The 25,667-nt window shown below is 36.0% G+C and overlaps 1 protein-coding gene across 3 annotated transcripts in view; it reads right to left on the bottom strand.

The window, feature by feature from the left end:
• Positions 1-23,125: 23,125 nt before the first annotated feature.
• The window catches only part of LOC115211908 (brain-specific angiogenesis inhibitor 1-associated protein 2), a 126,147-nt gene continuing 123,605 nt past the window's right edge, over positions 23,126-25,667 (bottom strand). For all 3 annotated transcript variants that reach the window (XM_029780655.2, XM_036502770.1, XM_036502769.1), the window contains exon 16: positions 23,126-23,381. In XM_029780655.2, coding sequence (XP_029636515.1) covers positions 23,312-23,381 — 70 coding nt within the window. In that variant the 3' untranslated portion in view covers positions 23,126-23,311. The remainder of the gene's footprint in view (positions 23,382-25,667) is intronic.

The following is a 25,667-nucleotide window of genomic DNA, read 5'->3' as shown; positions in this document are numbered from 1 at the left end:
GCATTTCGCCTTTCTTGAAGCTTATCAATATCTTTTTCTGTGTAATCACATACCTAGACGAAATCTGTCACCTCCAATGTATAACTGAAAATGAATGAGTCGTTCCTGGAACGACGTTCATCTCGTTCCGATGTATACAATATATTGTATTTTTAACTCAATATGTCTATGAAAAGATTTTCTCTGAGACAAAAAACAGTATCGTTTCTGTCAATGGTGTATATATGTTAAGATTCATACACAGATAGTGCACATGCATAAGAGTCACTACATCTACGCATACAGTTTGGTCTACTACCATGACTGTCTTACATCCAAACACTTATTTTTTATATACACCTGTTTATCGGAGCACAGACCAGTTCAGCAGTTTTGCTAGTCGCGAGTTCGTAAACGTAGCATTTTTCTTTTGCCGTCTCCCCACACAACTAGCCATTACGCCAACCAAAATCTTTTAGTTAATCAAATTATTCCCACTTTTTAACTGAAAGATATCGACACATCACACAACTTCTATTGTAATTCACTGTTGTTCACCAATATATCACAACTGACACTAGATACAATAAAGAAGAACAGGAAAATACTACTGCGAGCACATTCTCCTGTATTCATGTCATGTCATCGCTTTACATATTTCCATAGCCATCAATTTAGAACAAACAACAGAAAGTCAAAAAAATGACATAGAATTGTTCAAACTACAGAATTCCTCATTTTTGATTTTCCAGTAATTACCATTTTCTTCATCAGCTAAATACATTTGGACTGACATATTCATAGCTCACCAACGCTGTCACCAACGCCGTCGCCAACGCCCTTGTCTGCCTCAAGAGCAATTTCGCTCAATTTTTGCCCGTTACTTTGTCTTGTGCGGGTTGTAAAGCAAAACGTGAATTGATACTGACATGGATGTGATTTATTTGGACCAGTATCAACCAAAATACTCGACCGTGGGCAAGTGACAGTGCCATATTGAATTTTAATCATTTTTGATTGGTTAAAAATAGTCAGATAAAATATAATCAATATGGGTACAGGTGTGACTGTGTGATAAGAAGCTTGCTTCCCAACCACATGGCTCCGGGTTCAGTCCCATTGCATGTATCTGTATCTTCTATTAAAGCCTCGGGCCGACCAAAACCCTGTGGGGGGTGTATGTGCGTGTGTTTGTGTCTATGTTTGTCCCCCCCCCCCACACTCATGTGTCTGCGCTTGAGAACCGATGTTGGTATTTAAGGCGACGAGCTGGCAGAAGCGTTAGCACGCCGGGCGAAATGCTTTGCGGTATTTCGTCTGCCGTTACGATGTAAGTTCAAATTTCGCCGAGGTCGACTTTGCCTTTCGTCCTTTCGGGGTCGATAAATTAAGCACCAGTTACGCACTGGGGTCGATGTAATCGACTTAATACCTATGTCTGTCTTTGTTTGTCCCCTCTATGTTTAGCCCCTTGTGGGTAATAAAGAAATAGGTATTTACGTCCCCTTAACCTGGCGGTTCAGCAAAAGTAACCGATAGAATAAGTACCAGGCATATGAAGAATAAGTCCAGCGGTCGATTTCTTCGACTAAAAGGCGGTGCTCCAGCATGGCCACAGTCAAGATGACTGAAACAAGCAAAAGAATAAAAGAATATTCACTTCAGTTTGTTGTACACAGTTATAATTTTACTCTCTTTTTTTTTTGTTGGGGGGAATTGGATCTCGAAGCACAAATACCGTAAGCTATAAATAATAGCCTATAAATATTGGATTGAAAACCCCTTTTGGATAGAAAAAAATTGAAGGTTGCCCGAAGTTTTTAACGCTGTATTTACATTCTGTTATTTATCGCTTCATGTAAGCTTCGAGATCCAATTTTGAAAAAGAATCATTTCAAGACCTTTCAAAACTTCATAAATTCTGACAATATCAAGTACACCAACAACCGTACATTGCTGATTGTACGTTACTGTATTCTATTCTGCCATAGATTTGGGCGCGGATGGTGGGTGGGATGTTGTATTGTATTTTTACATCTATACGTTTCTTGACTTCAGATTGATTTCTGACTCACTGCTATTTTTCTTTATGAAATCGGTTCGCAATATTTGACCGTGAATAATTCTTGAAAAACATCAAATTTGATTATTTAATCGGCACCTTCCAAAAAAGAAAAAAAAATCAAGAGGTTACAAACCTCGTAACTGTGCAGAAATTCGATTCCATACGAAGCGTAAATGAACACATAAAAAAAAACATATTTGAGTTATTTCTATGTTGAAGCCAGTTTTTGTAAGACATGGAAATAAGATAAATTCCACAACCAAAATAAAAGGAAACAAAAATAAGGTTTAGAGCTACAATTTAATGATATAAAACGAAACTACGATCATATTTCTTGGAGTGAGGCACTCATAAATACATAAGGATACGTCAGCGCAAAAGCCATAAGATGCCGAATACACCGAGCTATACAGGGTACAGCAGAAAAAACGTCCCGTATTTTAGACGGCTACTGATGTGGCACTAATGGAAGTGGGCAAATGGTAATATGATAAGGTCGTCTCTACAGATTTACTATAGAAATTGTTGCCAGCATTGATTTTGTTACGACGTTTCGTATCCGAGACGTCAGATATAAACAGTGAGATCGAAGATGAAAAAATGGTTAACGAGTGTATATATGCCATATTTGAGGAGTTTTCGCTCCTTCATCAGCACCCATCTAACCCATTAATCATCCACTAATTCATTGCTTAAATAGCCACTAAATACAGTGGTGTTACGGTACTGGATATACCAATTTACATATTAAACACATTCCTGGAAGCTGATACGTAAATATTAATGATTTGTGGCTACGTGGTATTTTGTTATGCATTGATAATATACAACAAAGTATATCAAACGATTTTATAAGTCAATATTGTGTCCTACTGTGTCAGCAGTGCACTTTAAGCACGTGATTAGGTCGTCTCTACAGATTTTCTATAGAAATTATAACCAGCACTGATTTCGTTACGACGTTTCATATCCAAAACATCAGATGTAAACAAAGATCGAAGGTGAAAAAATGGCTAATGGGCGTGTCTTCGTATACCTAATATTTCGTAATGGTTTAAACTGAGGCACACATACATATACATATGTCCTGAACCTCAGAAAAAACAAAACATGGTACCTCTGACGAAGGTACAAGACTTCAAGGCTCAAAATTTTTCATACATTCCTCGTGTATATATATATATATATATATATATATATATAATATATATATATATATATATATATATATATATATATATATAATAAATGGAGTTGAACGCAGATGTTATTCAAGTTCTTTTATTTTCGACATATGTTTCGAAGACAACATTGGTTTTATTCCAAAGGAATAAACGGTGTAAAATAATGTAATCTTCTCATCAGGAAAGAAAGAAAACCCATCTCAACAACAAGACATTATAACAATTTTGATGACTGCATAAATGATAAACAGAAGGCTATTAAGTATTTTAAAAAATAACCGTTAGTAGATCTGATGTCAAAGGTAGACCGTAGGAAGAGAAGGGGTAAAGAAATAATAAGTATAGAACAAATAAAGGAGAAATATAGAGGGATATGTTGGTTGAAAAAAATGTTCAAAGACTTGGAAATAGATTTCTCTATTGAAGTAAAGTGCAAGGTGAACTAAATGTTTAAACTATACAGACTGGTATAAATCACTTATATGGTGTGTTTCTGTCGGTGTTTACATCTGTACGATCGCTACATAAGTGTGTTAACAAGATAATTCTTAGAGAAGAGAATATGGAAGAGTTCAGAGTTGCAAATGTTACAGAATCCTTTGCCCTTGTCATAGGGGAAAGAGATGGACAGGATGGACCAATCTAACTTAAAATCCTTATTGTTGTCTTTAAGATACCAAACCAATTTACTAAGCCCTGTGCTATTGCGTTTACTGCTATCCCTAAATGAAGAATAATGATTGGAAATTCTCTTAGATAACTGGGAAGAGGAATCGCAATATAGAAATAGACATCGGTACCTGAAGTAATTTTACATTGGTATATAGAATTCTTAATCTTAGAATTATTAGACATAAATTTAATTCTGTTGGAGTTGTCCTCAGAGACCAAAACTATGTTGTTGTTGTTATTATTATTATTATTATTATTATTATTATTATTATTATTATCATTATTATTATTATTATTATTATTATTATTATTATTATTATTATTATTATTATTATTATTATTATGGGAAGGGCTGGTATTTTGCTACCCTGATAACTGTTTATTGAATTTTCCATGTTAACTGTAAACAAAGGATTATTCATTCATCCATTTACATATATATATATATATATATAATAAATATTAGGGAATAAATCCAAATTTACAGGGAAAAAATCAGATTTAGGATTAAATCCAATTTTATAGTAAAATATTATATAATATTAATTCGAGACAAAACCACTATTTTGCAATACAAACAAGGAAAGACTTAATCAATACATAACAATTTTTAATATAAAGAAATAAACCGCCACTACAATCGTTTCATGTCTTCAATGACAAAAAAAAAAAAAAAATAAAAAAATAAAAAAAATAAACTATATATACACACATGCTCATACACATATAACTAATATATATATAACCATATCTAAATACATACACTAACTCACACACCAATATATATATCTCTATACATACACATAAAAACGTCTAGGCAACGATAAATGAATAAATTAATAAAATAGCCAAATACTTCAACACATTACTTATTCATACTCCCTCACACACACATACAACCCACAGTCATAAACAATATACATATACCCGCTCACACATACATATACATACATACAGAACTCGATATATACACCAATATATTCACACCCACACCCATACAGATAAATAAATTACGCAAACAATCACACACACACACACACATTCACACATACATAAACACTCAAAAGAAAAATAAACAATTCTTTGCGCGTGGTGATCGAACGTTTTTTTTTAAATTATGAATGGAAAGAATGGAATAATATTTAATCAACGTAAATACACAGAATTTACTCCAAAATCATTAATAAACCAATCATGATAATGAAACCCATATATACATATAATGATAAAACACCCTTTACCAAACACAATAATACCTATATAGCAATCCCCATAATACATTCACACACAAAAATACACATACGTAAAACACACACCCATAACATATACATATACCCCCTCTATATACATATACATACGCACTAAACTCGATATATACAACAATATATTCACACCCACACCCATATAGATAAAAAATTACACAACCAAATACGCACACACACACACACATTCACACATACATAAACACTCCAAAGAAAAACAACATATCTACACATAATACGATATATAAAATACTCCATAAGTAACCAGATTATCATAAGTAACAAGATTAACATAAGGAGATAGTTATATGTGTATGAGCATGTGTGTATATATAGTTTATTTTTATTTTGTTTTTGTCTTTGTTTTTTTGTTTTTTTGTTTTTTGGTTTTTGTTTTTTGTTTTTTGTTTTTTGTTTTTTTTTTTTTTGTTGTTGTTTTTTTTTTGTTTTTTGTACATCTTTAAATATGAGAACTTTAATAATAGGTTTCTTTATATTCAATTGTTTATAGGGTTTATTTTAGATTATATATTGATTATATATAGATTATATATAGATTATATATAGATTATATATATTTATATTTTTCATTGATAATTTTATTATTTTAAACTTATATTTTAATATATTGATATTTTAGATCGAAAATCCACCTGACGAATGTCATTGAAGACATGAAACGATTGTAGTGGCGGTTTATTTCTTTATATTAAAATTTTTTATGTCTTGATTAAGTCTTTCCTTGTTTGTATTGCAAAATAGTGGTTTTGTCTCGAATTAATATTATATATATATATATATATATATATATATATATATGACGAGTTTCCACAGTTTCCATCAACTAAATTCATTCACAATGTATTTGTTGGCCCGAGGCTAAAATAGAAATACTTGCCCAAGGTGTCGTCCTGTTGAACTTAACCCGAGATCGCGTGGTTACAATGCGAGACCTTTAACTACACAGGTATACCTGCGCTTATGATTTACACTTACAATTAGAGTTGGAGTTGACGAGTGACCAATTCCCAAGAGATCAATCGGAAATAATAGATTAACTAGACGTAGGTGGTTTACAATCCTATGTATATGGTGGATATGTATCGAAGTAATCGCAACGTATATAAACCAAGGGTCCGTTTATGAAGTAATCACTCTGAGATAAAGGCGGCGAGTTGGCAGAAACGTTAGTACGCCAAGCGTATTGCTTAGTGGTATTTCGTCTGTCTTTACGTTCTGAATTCGAAACCCGCTGAGGTCGACTTTGCCTTTCATCATTTAGCGGTCGATAAATTAAGTACCAGTTGCGTACTGGCGTCGATGTAATCGACCGGCCCCCTCCCCAAAAGTTTCGGGCCGTGTGCTGAGAGTAAAAAAGAATAACTTTGAGGTAGGTTTAAATGGCGAGAATTTGTGTTCAGTGGAGTAAATAATTAATACTCCGTATACGATTGGCCATATCACGTTGAATCCACTAGGTCTCATCCGATCACCGAAGTTAAGTAATCTCGAGTCTAATTAATACTCAGATGGGTGACTGCTTGGGAAACCTATGTGCTGTAACAACTCACATTTGTGAGTATGCGGGTACTTTGAAAATACCTCACGGATTAACGACTGTGCGCTGTATAGTTTCGGGCTGTCCTTTGGTAAGGCGTGGCACCCATTCAGCCACCCTGCCAGGAATACGGTGAAGTGATGGGACTGCAGTATGGTGTGTTGTGAAAAGGTAGCGGAAAAGATCAACTGAACCAGCAGTGCTTCTTACATTAATGCTGAGCGGTGGAATCCTAGAAGATCAACGGTTAGTATCATGAATCTCTTATCAAGCGAGTAACTGCAACGCATCCATAACGTTGAGTAATCAGCTAATGAAATATTTGCTATCACTAAAGCACCCAATTCAAATTCATGGTAATGAAATTGGATGGCAACAGAGAGTGAGGAAAATCCACGAAAGCAGTGAAAAACAAAATTCAGTCGTAAATCAGTGATAAGTAAATAAAGGAAACAACGTTGAAAAGCGTAAGAAGTAGTACAAAAACTCAAAAGATCAAAAGAACGGACGGTACCACTTTGTGCAAATGATTAATGAAAGGCTGGAAGCAAGGCCGCCTTAGTAGCCTTATATAGGCCGCTGGGCAAATCAAGCCTCAATATACATAAATCAGAAATGGACCTCTAGACTCATTAGGTCCCGGGGCACCAGCCTAGTGCGCCCAAGCCTTAAGACAGCATCCAGATTGGAGGAGGGAGGGAGTATTGGCACTTTGAGCAAGTGGTTTAACTACAGCCCTGGGCCGGCCAATGACTGTGAGAGAATTTGGCAGACGGTAGACGAGAATTGCATGAAGGAACTGAAGTCACTCAGGAGGAGAAATAAATCGTTCTTTCTTTTGAGTTGTCCCTGATGATGGTAGTGAGATTGTCATAGAACTCAATTTTTGCCTCTAATATAGAGGACAGGCTGGAACAAGACAGCTGTTGGGACGCTGGTGAGTTCGCACTGCTAACTAGACACTGAATCCGTTTTAACGACAGGACTTTGGGCACAGGAGGAAAACGCGCACGTAAAAAATACACATACGGATTGATAGACAGAAAAAAGAGAAGAGGTGAAAGATAGAAACTACAATTTATTTATTGAAACCAATCGACATACATTTTCACTAGCCACCACATACATAAAGTGAAACGGGGTGCTAAATGAAGTTCAGTAGTAGAGCAGTTTAGTAGTTAGGATTACAAAGTTGTGATAACAAATTACAAATTTAGTAGTTGTGATTACAAATTACTACAAATCAACTAGAGGAAAACAAAGTTTTCACGACGTCAAAAGGTCCCAGGAACAAAAGATTTGATGTCAAATAAGTCAACATCGAATCAGCGACGGCAAAGAGTCAGGGCCAAAATGCGTCATACCCAGGACAGAGTGGCGTTGTAGGCACTGACAAGGGAGATGAGTCTTGCAATGGTATAGAGTCACAAATACATTGAGTCATCCCAGCCCAGTACAACCACTTTCGGTCAAGTTTTTTCTCATTGCAAGACTTACTTCATACATTCAGGTTTCCTCAAAGTGCTTCTCCACCCAGAACAATGTATAGATAATCCCTTTCAGTACGCCACATTTTGCCAATCCGCTAATCCGGATTCCATAAACCTGGGAATACTGTATTGAATAAACAGACCCTGTTTTTGAAGATGGTTAATTTGTATTCGATGTATTAAAAATAGTTTTGTTCTTTCCTTTTGTAAGTGCATTGATAAAAACTAAACATTCTCTGCTTTAGAATTGTATTAATTTGTGTTTGTGCCTGTTAAAGAAAATCATGTTTTTTACTTCCCTTCGTTTAAATCTTCATCCTATAATTGTATACATTGTACAATATAATATATTAAAAAGATTTTAAGTGAATTAATAAATATCGAACAGACCTTGTTTCAGAAATGTAATTTGAATCTGTTAAATACGATTTAACACTTTTCATAGTTTATTTTATATTTTAAGTATGTATATTTAGCCTATCTCCAGAAAACTGAATATTATAGAAATCCGAGACATTTCTAGTTTCAAATTTTCCAGTACAGTATCTTACGGCTGCATTAGATGCATTCAGCAAGGCAAAACTTCATGATGCTTGTCACAAGAATCATTAAATGAATTAACAGTAGTGTGCGATGGTTTTTATGGTAAATTGGAGCATAAATCACTCAGTCACCAGAGGCAAGGAAACATGCTAACGTATTTAATAGAGGGGCTTTAAAAGTTAATTATGCGATACAGACTGATACATACAATCACAGATTTAAAGATATACTATGACATAGCCAGACAGACAGACAGATAGGCAGACAGATTGAAAGATAGATAGATAGATTGAAAGATAGATAGATAGATAGATAGATAGATAGATAGATAGATAGATAGATAGATAGATAGATAGATAGATAGATAGATAGATAGATAGATAGATAGGTGCACGTTATGAGTAAACTACGTTAAGATGGAATATGGATTTATAAGGGGAGTAACTCAAACTAATTTACTCGAGTTATATCCCTTGAATGTTGCTGTCGGGTGATAAAGTTGATAATGTTTCGTTTGAAATCAGCCGTAACAGATCAGTTCTATCGTTAAAGATATTACAACCGTGGCTATTTCATCTTTTTGAAATTTATAATTATATTATCTAGATTGTCCTTCCCTAAAATGAAGATGGGAATTTTACGACTAGTCGGTCGGAACGGAATTCAATCATAACTCGAGGAGAAAAGTGTATTTGTATGTACAATTTATTAAAGTACGTCTATTTCACTATGTATGTGTAATACAGTAACTAATATTGATTGATCCCAGACAAAAGGCAAACTAGAGGTTAATACCTGACAATTCTAGAGCAAATACATACAACCGAAACTGCGACGCAGGACCGCACCCATGTTTCGCTGATTCACCCTTAATATATTTGTTGTCGTGGCGTAAAGACCATGACATTGAGACTCAGTCTCAACTCATGGTCACTCACCACTTCATCCTACGTGGATATCCCATCACCACTATCCACACCGCCCTTGTCAGAGTACGTTCCGTGGACCGTACATCTGCTCTCCCTCCCTGCACCCGCCCCGCCATCACCCGTATCTCGTTTCCACTCACCTACAACCCCACCACCCTACCTCTCCAACGCACCATTCTCCGAGCCTTCCGGCGACTCCAGTTCGACCCCTCCACTTCGCGCATATTCCCTAACGACCCCTCCCCTCCTTCAAACGAGCCCACAACCTACGAGACCTCTTGGTCTACTGCTTCCCAACCCGGCTCGTTCCCCTGCTCCCGCCCACGCTGCCGTACTTGCCCTTACCTCTCCAACACCACCCTCCTCACAGGCACCCATCATCGATCCTATCATATCACTGACTCCTTCACCTGCACTTCTAGCAATGTCATCTCCTGCATCTCCTCTCTCTGTCCTCTATACATCGGTCAGACGGGACGCCGCTTGGTTGACCAGTTCGTGGAACACTTCCGAGACACCAGACTCGGCAACAACATTCGCGATCGTGCCATTTCCGCTCTGCCGGTCACTCTTTACAACACCTGTCTGTGTTCGGATTGTCCTCGACAGGGGCCATTCGGACTCCCGTCATCTCTGTGAACAAGGATTAATCTTCTCTCTTTGCTTCTTTGCGCTATATGGGATCAACTTTTCCCCCTCTTCATCTAACCCTCCCCCTCTCTCCTCTCTTTCTCTCACACCTACTTCTTCCCACCCACTTCTCCTCTCTTGCTCTGACACCTACTTCCTGTCTTCAGTCCTACCCGCCTCCTTCCACCCTCTCCTTTCATTGACACAAGTTACTCTACCCTACACATTCCAACCACAACATCCCTAGACGTCCTACCCCACCCCATCCCATACATCCCACCCTTGCTTCACCCATTCTCGCCTCCCCCACACCCCCACACCACACCACATCACACACCCCCACACCATCACACCACACCACACACCACTACACCACACACCACCATACCACACCACATCACAACCCTGCACACACTAACACTGACCATTTCCCAGCACCCACACCAGCGCACACACTAGCACTGCCCATTTCCCAGCACCCACACCATCATCCACACACCTACATATACACACACGCACACGTCAAGGTCACCAGCCCCCTTCCACATTCACATAGACCCCGACGCGCACCTTCGTTTTTGGATCACCACTACTTTATTATCTGCCCTTCTTCCTAGCTCTCCTGTGTGACCCCTCTGTCCGGCATTTGCACTGATAAATCGGTAGCCACTAACCCTTTTTTTATATTTTCTCTCCCTGTTTATTTCTGTCGTAGGCTCGAAATGTAAAAGATTTTCTCACTTCCCGAGCGTTAAACTAATATATCTGTTTGTTGTTTACACACCCGTCTTCATCTTTTGATTTTTGGTAAATTCTCATTATACACACACACATACACACACACACACCACACATACACACACACACACATACACACACACACACACACACCACACATATATATACATATATATATATATTATATATATTATATATATATATATATATATATATATATATATATATATTATATATATTATATATATATATATATATACATATATAGCATATATATACATATATAGCATGTGTATATATATATAGCGATGTATAGAGAAGGACAGAGAGGGCAGGAAATGCAGGAGATGACGTTGCATCTCTTATTTTTAAAGGGATGTAAAATTAGATATATAATATTTTGAAATAGAACCTGAAGAGATGTAGGAATAAATGCAAATCTGATTATTGCAACTATGTATGTATGTGCGCACGATCTGTGGATGTGCGTGTGCGTATGTATGTTTCTTGGCTAACTAACCGTAAAATTTCCATTACCGTAAAATTTCCATTATGATTCAAATTTAAAACTATAAGCCAATCAAATCTATCTAGGAAAATCAATATCAAGCGGACAGATGAATTCGACTTATTGAGTAAATATGAGGATGTCCGCTTGCTTTACATGGTACAATCATGGTTGTTATTATTATTATTATTATTATTATTATTATTAATAATATTAATATTAATTTTATTGACTTTTTGTGTGGTTATACATTTTAATGAACTGGACTGTTAAATATTAAATATATATGTCTGCTTTAAATTTAAATGTGAGTGTACATGTATTTCCTTGATGTTGGTTATGAGTTCAATATGGAAAATAATTGTGTTTGTTAATGTATACTGATATATATTGTTTATATTGTATTAATGTGTATATATATATGTGTGTAGAATTATGAGTGTCTATGCACACATTTTTATATTTTTTTATTTTTATATTTATATGTAAATTTTTTTCATACTTACATTAAATTCTCTGAAGAGGCCGTGAGACATTCTTGTTAATGTCTCATTTATACTGCTTTTATATGGCTAATAGGTTAAATGGGACATACCTGTCTTCACGGCCGAAACAACTGTCAGCTAGATGTAATTGTATTTTTCTATTTCTATTTCTATGTCTAGTTATATTTGTAATATATTATGTATAATGTCATTGCTGTTTGTAATGGTTAATAAAGTATTGATTGGGTATTATCTGATGGTTGATGATTGATTTAGGTATGTTTCTCCATTTTCTCATTTTGATATATATATATATTAATATATATATATTATATATATATATACGGGTATGCAGTATTAACAAAAACATATATAATTAATGAAGTATATTATATAGCTGGTAATTTACGTTATATCCTTTAAGCGTTATTTCATGATGTGCAAACTAATACCATGAGTTTACTGTAAGATGTATTCATTAGGTTATTTTTGTATTATCTGAAATAGAATTCCCGCATATCGATTAATCAAAAAAAATTGAGTATATATATATATATCACCGTGACCGACCAGGCTATCAGATGTTGCTACACATCGCTGGTCACAATGCGCTTCGCATTGTTTTAGCCTTCAAATGACGCCACCCGCTGGCTAAGCGAGCAGGCCAACGGAAGAAAGAGTGAGAGAAAGTTGTGGCGAAAGAGTACAGCAGGGTTCGCCACCACCCCTTGCCGGAGCCTCGTGGAGCTTTAGGTGTTTTCGCTCAATAAATACTCACAACGCCCGATCTGGGAATCGAAACCGCGATCCTCCGACCGCGAGTCCGCTGCCCTAACCACTGGGCCATTGCGCCTCCACACACACACACACACACACACCACACACACACATATATATAGATAGATAGATAGATAGATAGATAGATAGATAGATAGATAGATAGATAGATAGAAGATAGATAGATAGATAGATATAATAGTTATCGCCATACTAATATGGCAGTCTTATAAATATAAGACTAAAGCTGTCGCTGGTTAGCTCCATGAGGCCATCGCCTTAAGCTAGTATTTTACACATAAAAAACTGCGTCCATTATAAACCTTCGAACAAGGGAGGTCAGCCGCTTCATCTGCCAGTCAGACAGCTACAGACGACGTTTCAGGGTTGTTGCCCCTTATCAATGCAGCGTAGTCAGACTTGCAGGTGTCGCTACCGATCTATCCAGTTCGAAGGCTTTATTTACCTAGTTTCAGTGGAATACATCCACTTGTTTTCAATAATAGAAATATTAAAATTAATTAAGTCTCTCTAAAGGAGATTACGACAGCGTTACTGGAAATTAATAGTTATCGCCATACTAATATGGCAGTCTTATAAATATAAGACTAAAGCTGTCGCTGATTAGCTCCATGAGGCCATCGCCTTAAGCTAGCTATTTGACACACAAACTGCGTCCATTATAAACCATCGAACAAGGGAGCGACAGCTTTAGTCTTATATTTATAAGACTGCCATATTAGTATGGCGATAACTATTAATTTCCAGTAACGCTGTCGTAATCTCCTTTAGAGAGACTTAGTAATTTTAATATTTCTATTATTGAAAACAAGTGGATGTATTCCACTGAAACTAGGTAAATAAAGCCTTCGAACTGAGACGATCGGTAGCGACACCTGCAAATCTGACTACGCTGCATTGATAAGGGGCAACAACCCTGAAACGTCGTCTGTAGCTGTCTGACTGGCAGTATGAAGCGGCTGACCTTCCTTGTTCGAAGGTTTATAATGGACGCAGTTTGTGTGTCAAATAGCTAGCTTAAGGCGATGGCCTCATGGAGCTAATCAGCGACAGCTTTAGTCTTATATTTATAAGACTGCCATATTAGTATGGCGATAACTATTAATTTCCAGTAACGCTGTCGTAATCTCCTTTAGAGAGACTTAGTAATTTTAATATTTCTATTATATATATATATATATATATATATATATATATATATATATGTATGTATGTATGTATGTATGTATGTATGTATGTATGTATGTATGTATGTATGAATGTATGTGTGAATGTTTGTACGTACGTAGGTATGTATGCATGTACATATGTAATCTTGCAAGTGTATATATGTGTTAGTGCGTATATATATATATATATATATGTCGGAGATTCTCAACGTAGAGCATATGCCCCACCAAAGGGGCCTGAGAAAATTGTGGTGGGAGTCTGGTGCTGTAGTCGCCAGACACAAGGTTCTCATTAAAGTGCTTCTCTTTTTTCCTTAGTCAATAATGTACTTTTTTTGTACTCGGTACTTAAAAGAGTTACCAATAGATTCTTTTGTATTAAATAATTGTGATAAAATATTAAAAATAAAGTTGAGTTTTGGTGGGTTTTTTTCAACTAGCAGTAAGTTGCAAAAAAAATTATAGTGAGGACTGAGGAGGAAATAGTTGGGGTTCTTTATTGCCCACAGGGGGCTAAACATAGAGGGGAGAAACAAGGACAGACAAACGAATTACGTCGATTATATCGACCCTAGTGCGTAACTGGTACCTAATTTATCGACCCTGAAAGGATGAAAGGCAAAGTCGACCTCGGCTGAATTTGAACTCAGAACGTAACGGCAGACGAAATACCTTTTTATTTACTATCCACAAGGGGCTAAACATAGAGGGGAGAAACAAGGACAGACAAACGGATTACGTCGATTATATTGACCCCAGTGCGTAACTGGCACCTAATTTATCGACCCCGAAAGGATGAAAGGCAAAGTCGACCTCGGCGGAATTTGAACTCAGAACGTAACGGCAGACGAAATACAGCTACGCATTTCGCCCGGCGTGCTAACATTTCTACCAACTCGCCACCCTAATGTATGTGTATACTTGTGTATATATGTATATATGTGCATGGGTGTATTTATGTACGTTAATTTATGCGTATGCAAATGTTTGAATGAACGTTTATAGGTGTGTACGTATGTGAATACTTGAATTTAAGCAAATATTACGTATCTATGTATGTAAGTATGTGGAGGCGCAATGGCCCAGTGGTTAGGGCAGCGGACTCGCGGTCGGAGGATCGCGGTTCCGATTCCCAGACCGAGCGTTGTGTGTGTTTATCGAGTGAAAACACCTGAAAGCTCCACGACGCTCCGGCAGGGGTTGGTGGCGACCCCTGTTGTACTCTTTCGCCACAACTTTCTCTCACTTTTGTTTCTTGAGCTACGCTGCGATGGATTGGCGTCCCGTCCAAGCTGGTGGGGAACACATACGCCACAGAAGCCCGGAAACCGGGCCCATGAGCCTGGCTAGGCTTGAAAAGGCCAAGTTTATCGTTTTTATGTATGTAAGTATACATACATACGTGTTTTTATGTATTTATATGAATGTAAATATTTTCACATATTACAATAACAGTCAAGGGAGGTAAGTTTGAATTACTTATTACTTCCCTTTAACCATTCAACCATCGTTCCTGTTGAAGTCAACAAGTATATTTTATCAGTGTCGGTGCATGGCCCAGAGATTAAGCTGTTGGTCACTCTATCATGAAGTCGTGGGCTCGATTTCCGGACCGAGCAATGTGCTGTGTCTTTGAGAAAAGCACTTCATTTCAAATTGCTGCATTCTACTAAAGCAAAAACTAGTACCCGCTGAATGATGGTTGCGGCCCTCTCCCATCTCTTTCACTCAAGTCACATCCTGAATGCTCCTCTGGGTTAAGGATATGAGAGTAAAAAGGGTGTTTATATATGTTTGTAGTTACATAGGCACCCGAAGGAATTAACAAATACATGGTTCTTTGCAAGTGGTGGTTTTCCTATGTACCTAAACCAGACATAGGCAAACTGCAACCCGCAAGACTTTCTGAATAGCACACCAAACGAAAATTTACTTTAATTTCTTTATAGTTGTGCAGCCCAGCCCACTTGATAATGAGCCATGTCGCATTCGAACCGCTTTTCGAGAAAGGTTTTCTCATGCTTGGCCTAAACTATAGACACTGCGAATGGCCGACTCGACTGGGTAAGTGAGACAAGTTTTAAGGTCGGTAGTTCGTGTCTTGTCTGCGTTACAGCACTGCATCGGTGAACATAATCGAATGATTCAATCCTTTTTCCTGTAAACAGACACAAAAGGAATGGTGTGGCTCACTTCACTGCTGAAAGTAGCGGTAGCAATGTGTAACTGATGAGTGTTTTGTGGGCTCATGTCGTGATCCTATAGGTTGCGGCAGAAAACATCCCATATTTTGCACACCTATTGGTGTGGTATTAAGAAAGTTAAACAGATAGCAATTGTATCTTCGTATAGCTAATGATTTACCCTTTATTAGAATGTGTTGCTTTTGTGCTATTTTACTAAGGACTCTCTTTTACTTGTGTCAATCATTTGACTGTGACCATGCTGGAACGCCGCCTTTAGTCGAGCAAATCGACCCCATGACTTATTCTTTGTAAGCCTAGTACTTATTCTATCGGTCTCTTTTACCGAACCGCTAAGTTACGGGGACATAAACACACCAGCATCGGTTGTCAAGCGATGTTGGGAGGACAAAAACAGACATACAAACATATACACACACACAAATATATATACATATATACGACGGGCTTCTTTAAGTTTCCATCTACCAAATCCACTCAGAAAGCTTTGGTCGGCCCGAGGCTATAGTAGAAGACACTTGCCCAAGGTGCCACGCAGTGGGACTGAACCCGGAACCATGTGGTTCGTAAGCAAGCTACTTACCAGAGAGCTCTTTTCATTTTGCAGTAAAAACCCGGCTGCAATTTGAATAGTAACTTTCAGATTTTCTCAGCCTGGAAACTCGAAGTAATGGCATTCCATAAAAGTAAAGGTATCCCCTTGAGAGGTTGTGAAGCCTAAGCAAATATCACCCAAACAATTAGCCATGGCTGACTTAATATGATGGTGACGGCAAACTTTGAAAGAAATAGAAGAGCTTTCTTGCCAGAGCGCTCGGCTGAATATTTTAGGAAAAACCGTTGCAAATTGGCACTCTGCCGGTTACATCGTGGGCTCCATTTGAGCCTATCAAGGGAATAGTATGTTCGTGATGTTAACGTGCAAGTGGCTGAGCACTTCACAGACATGAGAACCCTTAACATTTATCTCAGGGAGATTCGGTATGACAAAGAATGTGATATGTCTGTCTTTTGAATTGTAGGTACAACTCAATTTTTTTTTTTTTTTTTTGCCAGCGGAGTGAACTAGAGCAACGTGAAATAAAATGTCTTGCGCAAGGTCGCAATGCGTCGCCAAGAATCGAACTCACGACCTTTCGATCTTGATCCGAGGGTCAGCCTTGTCACACACTGTGTCGCACTGAATCTCCCTTAAGACTAAGTTAAGGGTGCACGTATCTTATTTCTTTACGGCCCACAAGGAGCTAAACATAGAGGGGACAGACAAAGGGATAAAGTCGATTACATCGACCCCAGTGCGTAACTAGTATTTATTTAATCGACCCCGAAAGGTTGAAAGGCTAAGTCGATCTCGGCGGAATTTGAACTCAGAACGTAGCGGCAGACGAAATACCTTTTTATTTACTACCCACAAGGGGCTAAACACAGAAGGGACAAACAAGGACAAACAAACGGATTAAGTCGATTACATCGACCCCCAGTGCGTAACTGGCACTTAGTTTATCGACTCCGAAAGGCTGAAAGGTAAAGTCGACCTCGGCGGAATTTGAACTCAGAACGTAGCGGCAGACGAAATACCGCCAAGCATTTCGCCCGGCGTGCTAACGCTTCTGCCAGCTCGCCACCTAAAGGGTGCACGTATCTGTGGATTGCTCAGCCACTTGCACGTTAATATCACGAGCAGGATGTTCCGTTGATCGGATCAACTGGAACACACGTTGTTGTAACCGACGGAGTGCGAGGAAAACCGTTAACAGTTGTAAAAACTAATTCTGGCGAAGTCAACCCGATACAGAAAGCTGCTAAGCCGTCCAGGGAAATCTAAGTCACTTGTCTTAGTGAGTTGTTCTCTCCTCGCTCATCACTTTACTTACATACGTGCGTATGTTGTACACAACAAATGACAACAACCTTAATTTGTAATCCTTAGCGATTTTGTTAAATTTCTTCCAACCACTTCAAGTTTTTTTTTTTTTTTTTTTTCACCAGATTATTTTCAAAAACTGTAGTTCTGATGAAGTTTTGCATGCAGATGACGAAAATCGAATTCATTATTCTACAAATTAATAATCAAGTTACAAGCATTTAAAGTTACGTGATATTAACTAATCGAAAACCTTCGTTGCCGACATATCGTGTGTGCTGATTTCTATTGCCACACACAAAACCTTTAAGTGGTCTCACTGGACCTGCTAGAAATAGCAGCCAATTCTTCATTAAACTACACCATAACGTCTATAAAAACAGAAAGAACGAAACATTGTACCACAGCAACGTTTATTATTTTCACTTGAAGCAAACCCCAAGTGCGTTCCATTTGTTGTTCTTAATAACATTTAAATTGAAGTCCCTTTCCACGGATGTAATCTTTGATCAAACTGAGATCAATTGGTACTTATTTTATCGATCCCAAAAAGAATGAAAGGCAAAGTGGACTTCGGCGGGATTCGAACTCAGATGTACGAAATGCCGCTAAGTATTTTGTCCAGCGTACTAACAATTCTGCCAACCCGCAACTTTGACCACCACCACCACCATCATCAACATCAGAGTGAGCTGGTAGACTAGTTAAGGTGCTGGACAAAATCCTTAGCAGCATTTCTATCGGATCGTTCCATTCTGAGTTCAAATTCCACCGAGGTCGACTTTGCCTTTCAACCTTTCGGGGGATCGGTAAATTAAGTACCGGCTGAGCAGCGGGGTCGATCTAAATGAATTAACCCCCTCACCCAGAACTTCATGTCTTGTGTCCATAGTAGAGAGGAGGAGGGGGAGAATCATCATCATCATCTTCTTCTAAGTAAAATAATCACAATTACCATAGTAGCAGAATTACTAAGTGCAAACACACACACACACACAACACACGCATACATACATACACGCTTGCACACACATTACATACATATGAAATTAAGACAGTATTGATGTTATGTAAATTATTTTATTGCTTTCTTTATTTTCAATTATAAGCTGTGTATTATAATAATTACATGAATAAAAATATAGTACTCAATACATGGAGCAGAGTGGAATATATATATACATATAATGTAATAATTCCTTTACAGAAAATACACTTTCACTCATTTTCTTCTTTATTTTTTTAAAAAACCCCTCTTAGCCATTCATCTTTAAACCCTTTATATTCCATATAGATATAGAGATATTTATATTTCATGCTTTAAGCACCAAAGAGCAACAAATCATGTTTATATATATATGGAGTTGTGTTCCTTACAATATTTCCAGCCCAGAATGCAGGAGCTTTCATATATTGGTTTGAATATTCGAAATTGCTGATGTCATTTGTTGTGATACTTGCTTAATGTTTTTATATTTTAATTGAGCATGAAACTCAGATTTGCGTGTTTTTTGTAACAGACTGCATATATGTATTGATGTAGTCACAATATTTGAAGAAAGATTTTCTTAAACTGAAAATTAATTATATAAAAAAATTATTAAAAAAAAAGAACGATGCTAATTCTTTTGAAAAGTAGTTTTTGTAGTGTGTTAAGTGCTTTCACTGTTTACAGCTTCTCAAACACACGTGCTGTAGGAGTAATTTGTCTAGGGGATGTTATTTTCAGTAAAGGTGCTATTTCCGGTTTGGTTTAGGATACAGAATTCTTATAAAGTATCTTTCTTTTGCCTTTTGCAATTTATTTTCTTTCTTTTGTTTACAGTCATCATTGGAATGACGGCTTCGCTGGCCAAAAACTTCAAAAGTCACTCTCAGTATTATTCTTAATAAAGAATAAATGTATTGAGTAATCCTTCAATTTAATGTAAAATTGTTCTTATTATAACATAAAAACAACATCAATATATATATATATATAAATATATATATATATACATATATATATATATATACACATATATATATATATATATATATATATATATACATGCGTGTGCACACATACATAGTTTAAAATCCTTTAACTGAAATTCTAGAACTCGAAAACCTCCAAAGTCCGAAAGTTCTTTAAAAGCTGACATACACAAATAGAAGATCCCACAAAGTACTGTGAAGTTTCCACCAGGTACAGCTGTTGTGTGCCATTAAATGACACAAGTTTGAAAGCAGTGTTCATCATTGTTTTAATTTGCACAATAAGCCCAAATCATTATTTCTACACACGGCCTTAATTTCACTTCAATGTATGACTGCAACATACATGACAAATATCGTTACTTGTACATTACTTTAAATATAAAATCCTAACTTTTTCCCAATTTTCATCTTATTTACCTGTAATTAACTTCAATGCTTTATTGTTATACCTTACACAAAACCTAACAGCAAAAGCACTGAATGCAATACAAAAACTTAGTCCAAAATATTAGTGTCATTGTGTTGTGCTAAATTTATTTTTATATAATTAATAATTTTTAAATTAAGACTCTTCTTCATTCTTCATATATATATATATAATATATATATATATATATATGTGTGTGTGTGTGTGTGTGTGTGTGTGTGTGTGTATCTTTATACACACACATACATAAATTATCTTCTTCCCTGTTATAGTAAAATTGTGTATGCAGAGCTCTGTTTAACAGCCATGTGGTCTTGAATACTCAAATATTCTCACATAACTTCACACTATTTGGCGTTACTGGAAGGGCATGGGCTCAAGGACTTCTCAACAGTATGAATTACAAATTAATTATTACATACAATCAATAATAATATATCTATATGTGAAATTCTGTAGTTTGTTTTTGTATCTGATTTGCAAAATTCTTTATGTGAATTTGTATGTTGAAACAAATTTCAAATTTTGTTGTCTAGGGAGAGTCATTATGCCAATAGAATTAAAACACACACTGATTCAATTTCACTTATTTATTAAATATCCAATTGTTTTGTTTTCGTTTCTCAAAGCTCTTTCATTACTTCTTGCAACCTTCTTGATGATTATTGACTTAGTCCTAGAAAGGACCAAGTCAATAGTCATTGAGAAGGTTGCAAGAAACAGTAAAAAAGCTTTGTTGTTGTTTATTCCTTCTAAAGCCATGCCTGGCTCATAAGGGCCGGTTTCCCGGCATCTTTGGCGTATAGGTTCCCCACCTGGACGGGATGCCGGTCCATCACAGGTGAGACACAAGATGCAGGAGGAAAGAGTGAAAGAAAGTTGTGGTGAAAGAGTCAGCAGAAGTATGCCATTACCTTCTGCCGGAGCCGCGTGGAGCTTAGGTGTTTTGCTCATAAACAAACACATCACCCGGTCTGAGATTCAAACCCGCGATCCCTCGACCGCGAGTCCGGTGCTCTAACCACTAGGTCATGTGCATCCACAAAAGAGCTTTGATAAACAAAAACAAAACAATCAGATATTTAATAAATGAGTGGAATTGAACCAGTGTGTGTGTGTTAATTATATTGGCATAATGACTACCCTTAGATTCAACAAAATTCTGCTGTTTGCTTATTTGAGTGTTATGTTAGCAGAGAAGAGCAAGAAGGGGAGCAACCATTTATGCTTTATACATGAAATTTATGTAATGAAGCTAAGAGATTTTAAATCTTAATATATTTGAATATACAATACCAGGCCTCTTATCCAACTTCCAAAACATCTGGAATTTTCAGAAATGTGGAAATACTGTACAATATATGCAGTATACTGTACCATGTATTGAGTGAACAAACCCTGTTCTTTCTGGAATGTGTTAAAAATAATTTTGTCCTTTACTCTTTTGAAGTGGATTGATAAAGATTAATCATACTCAGCTTTAAAATTGTATTAACTTGTGTTTGTATCTGTTAAATAAAATCATGTTCTTTACTTTTCTTAATTTAATTTTCATCATATAAACATTATATTGTATACATGGTACAATATGATATCTTTAAGAATCTTAAGGGGATTAACAGATACTTTTCATAGTTTATGAGTATTTTACATTTTAAGTATATATTTAGACTGTCTCCAGAAAACTGGAAAATCCAGAAACCCAAGATGCTTCTGGTCCCAAATCTGCCAAATTATTTGGTCTAATACTATATTATACACACTCATAATAGTGAGGGATTATCAATCTGGGAAAAAATACTTCATAAAAACCCTGTTGGCACACCAGGCTAACAATATTAGTTAGATTAATGAAAGACCAATTGAGTAAACCTTATCAGTAATGTACCTATAATAAATACTGGAAACAGTTGTAAGCCAAATTTCCTTATAAGGAATTATGTATAATGACCATTATTTTTAACTTGTTTCTTATATACAGATTATATATATATATATATATAATATATATAAATTAGAAAAAAAAAAACACCTTTTATCAATTCAATAACGAAAAATTAAATAATACCATTTAGAAAAATTACATATTATAGAAATTAAATATAAGATAAAACATATAACAATGATTAAGTAATGTGCAAAAATAGCCAGGAAACGCATGTCGTTATTCTACCAAATATATACATTTTATTTACTATTTTGCACATTACTTAATCATTGTTATATGTTTTATCTTATATTTAATCTTTCTATAATATGTAATTATTCTAAATGGTATAATTTAATTTTTCATTATTGAAAGGTGGTTTTTTTCTAATATATATATATATATATTATATTTTGTGAAATGTGATTTAGTATTTCTAAATTGAATTTTTCCCTGTAAGTTTGGAATAATATTCCCTCATATTATTATTATTATTATTATTATTATTATATATACATACATATATATATTACCACGGTTATATATTTCACCACCATTGTTGCCTACCCTCTTTGTTTAATATCCAATTTGTCCTAGAGTGCAAAAAGAAGCAGATTAGTGTGGGCAAAGTATGGACAGAAAACTTCATATGGAAGTTTTGATTTCAATACAAAAAAAACTAACAATTTACATTATTAATACCAAATCATTTCCAAGATTGTCAAAATTTAACTTGTTTGGGTTAAACAATATTTTCAGGATAATAACATAGCTATGTGGGGTGTAGATATTGTTGATGTCTGGACAGGATTTGCAATTCCAAGCAGCATTTCTAAGCAGAAGTTCAGGGTAAGGTGGATGTTCTGGTTATCAGGACAGCATAATTCAAAGTAAATGTTCTAGGTGGATGTTCTGTTATTTGGTCCTCTGTATCCATTATCGTTTAGTATATCATCCCTTGCGTAATAACTGGGAAAGGAAAAGATATAACAAATTAATAATTCGTTAAAAATATAACTTTAGTAAGTAGTCATAATTTGTTTGAAAAATCACATGACAAAGAGTTCAAATTTTTATCATAAGCCATGCTTACTTGCTACCAGAAAGATCATATTGGTGAAAATGCTATATTACTCTTACTCTTTTACTTGTTTCAGCCATGTGACTGTGGCCGTGCTGGAGCACTGCCTTTAGTCGAGCAAATCAACCTCAGGACTTATTCTTTGTAAGCCTAGTACTTATTCTATCGGTCTCTTTTGCCGAACTGCTAAGTTACAGGGACATAAACACACCAGCATCAGTTGTCAAGTGATGTTGGGAGGACAAACACAGACACACAAACATATATACACACACACATATATATATATATATATATACATACATATATACATACATATATATATACATACATACATATATACATATATACATACATACATATATACATACATATATACATACATACATATATACATACATATATACATATATACATACATATATACATACATACATATATACATACATACATACATATATACATACATACATATATATATACATACATACATATATATATACATACATATATATATATATACATACATACATATATACATACATATATATACATACATACATATATACATACATACATATATACATACATATATACATACATACATATATACATACATACATATATACATATATATACATACATATATATATACATACATATATACATACATATATACATACATATATATATACATACATATATACATACATACATATATATATACATACATATATACATACATACATATATATATACATACATACAATATATATATATACATACATACATATATATATATATATACATACATAATATATATATATATATATATATATATATATATACATATATATATATAATATATACATATATATATATATATATGTCAGGCTTCTTTCAGTTTCCGTCTACCAAATCCACTCACAAGGCTTTGGTCGGTCGAGGCTATAGTAGAAGACACTTACCCAAGGTGCCACGCAGTGGGACTGAACCCAGAACCATGTGGATCATAAGTAAGTTACTTACCGCACAGCCACTTGCCAAAATATTTAAGAGGAAGATATTAATAAGTCATATGATTTTTGGATGTTAAGTCTCAAGGAGGCAATTGACAAGTGATTGAGACCTTTGTCAATTTGTTGTGCTTGAGAAGAGACATTAAACCAAGTGAAATCATAGTCACGGCTTGTGCTGGTGACACGTAAATGACACTTGTGCTGGTGGCACGTAAATGACACTTGTGCTGGTGGCACGTAAATGACACTTGTGCTGGTGGCACGTAAATGACACTTGTGCTGGTGACACGTAAAAGCCACTCATGCTAGTGACATGTAAAAGGCACTCGTGCCGGTGACACATAACAGGTACTCATGCTGGTGGTACATAACAGGCACTCGTGTTGGTGACATTAAGAGGTACCCATGCTGGTGACTCATACAAGGCACTCATGCTGGTGATATGTAAAAGGCACCCATACCAGTGACACATAAAAGGTAATAACTACACTCTGTGGAGTAGTTGGTGTCAGGAAGGGCATCCAGCATCAGCTTACCAGTTCCAGTTAAACCATCTAAGCCATACCAGCATGGAAAATGGACACTAGATGATGATGACAATGATTCATGGACTTACCCTTTCATTCTTTCTGAATCAATAAAATTAAGTACTAGTAAAGTACCAGCTGTGGAGGTGCGTGGCTTAGTGGTTAGGGTGTCAGCATCATGATCGTAAGATTGTGGTTTTGATTCCTGGACCGGGTGACGTGTTGTGTTCTTGAGCAAAATACTTCATTTCATATTGCGCCAGTCCACTCAGCTGGCAAAAATGAGTAACGCTGTGACGGACTGGTGTCCGATCCAGCTGGGGAACACATACACCATTGAAACCAGGGAAACCAGGCCCATGAGCCTGGCTAGGCTTTAAAAAGGGCGCATTTATTTATTATTTTAAAAGTACCAGCTACCCCTCTCCTTCAAACTACTTCCCTTGTCAGCCATTCCACATTCTCAACATCATCACTTACCATTATTTTCCACTGAAAGTCACTTTCCTCTGAAAAGCCTCTCATATCTGCCATTGACATCCCTCTGCCACCAGTTTTTATCACACACTATATCCACCCCTGCATGCCTCTCACCTCCTCTATTATGTACAACTTCTATCTCCCCACA

Source organism: Octopus sinensis, linkage group LG5 (assembly GCF_006345805.1).
Source record: "Octopus sinensis linkage group LG5, ASM634580v1, whole genome shotgun sequence".
NCBI classification, from domain to species: Eukaryota; Metazoa; Mollusca; class Cephalopoda; order Octopoda; family Octopodidae; genus Octopus; species Octopus sinensis.
This window is presented reverse-complemented; position numbering and strand designations above follow the sequence as displayed.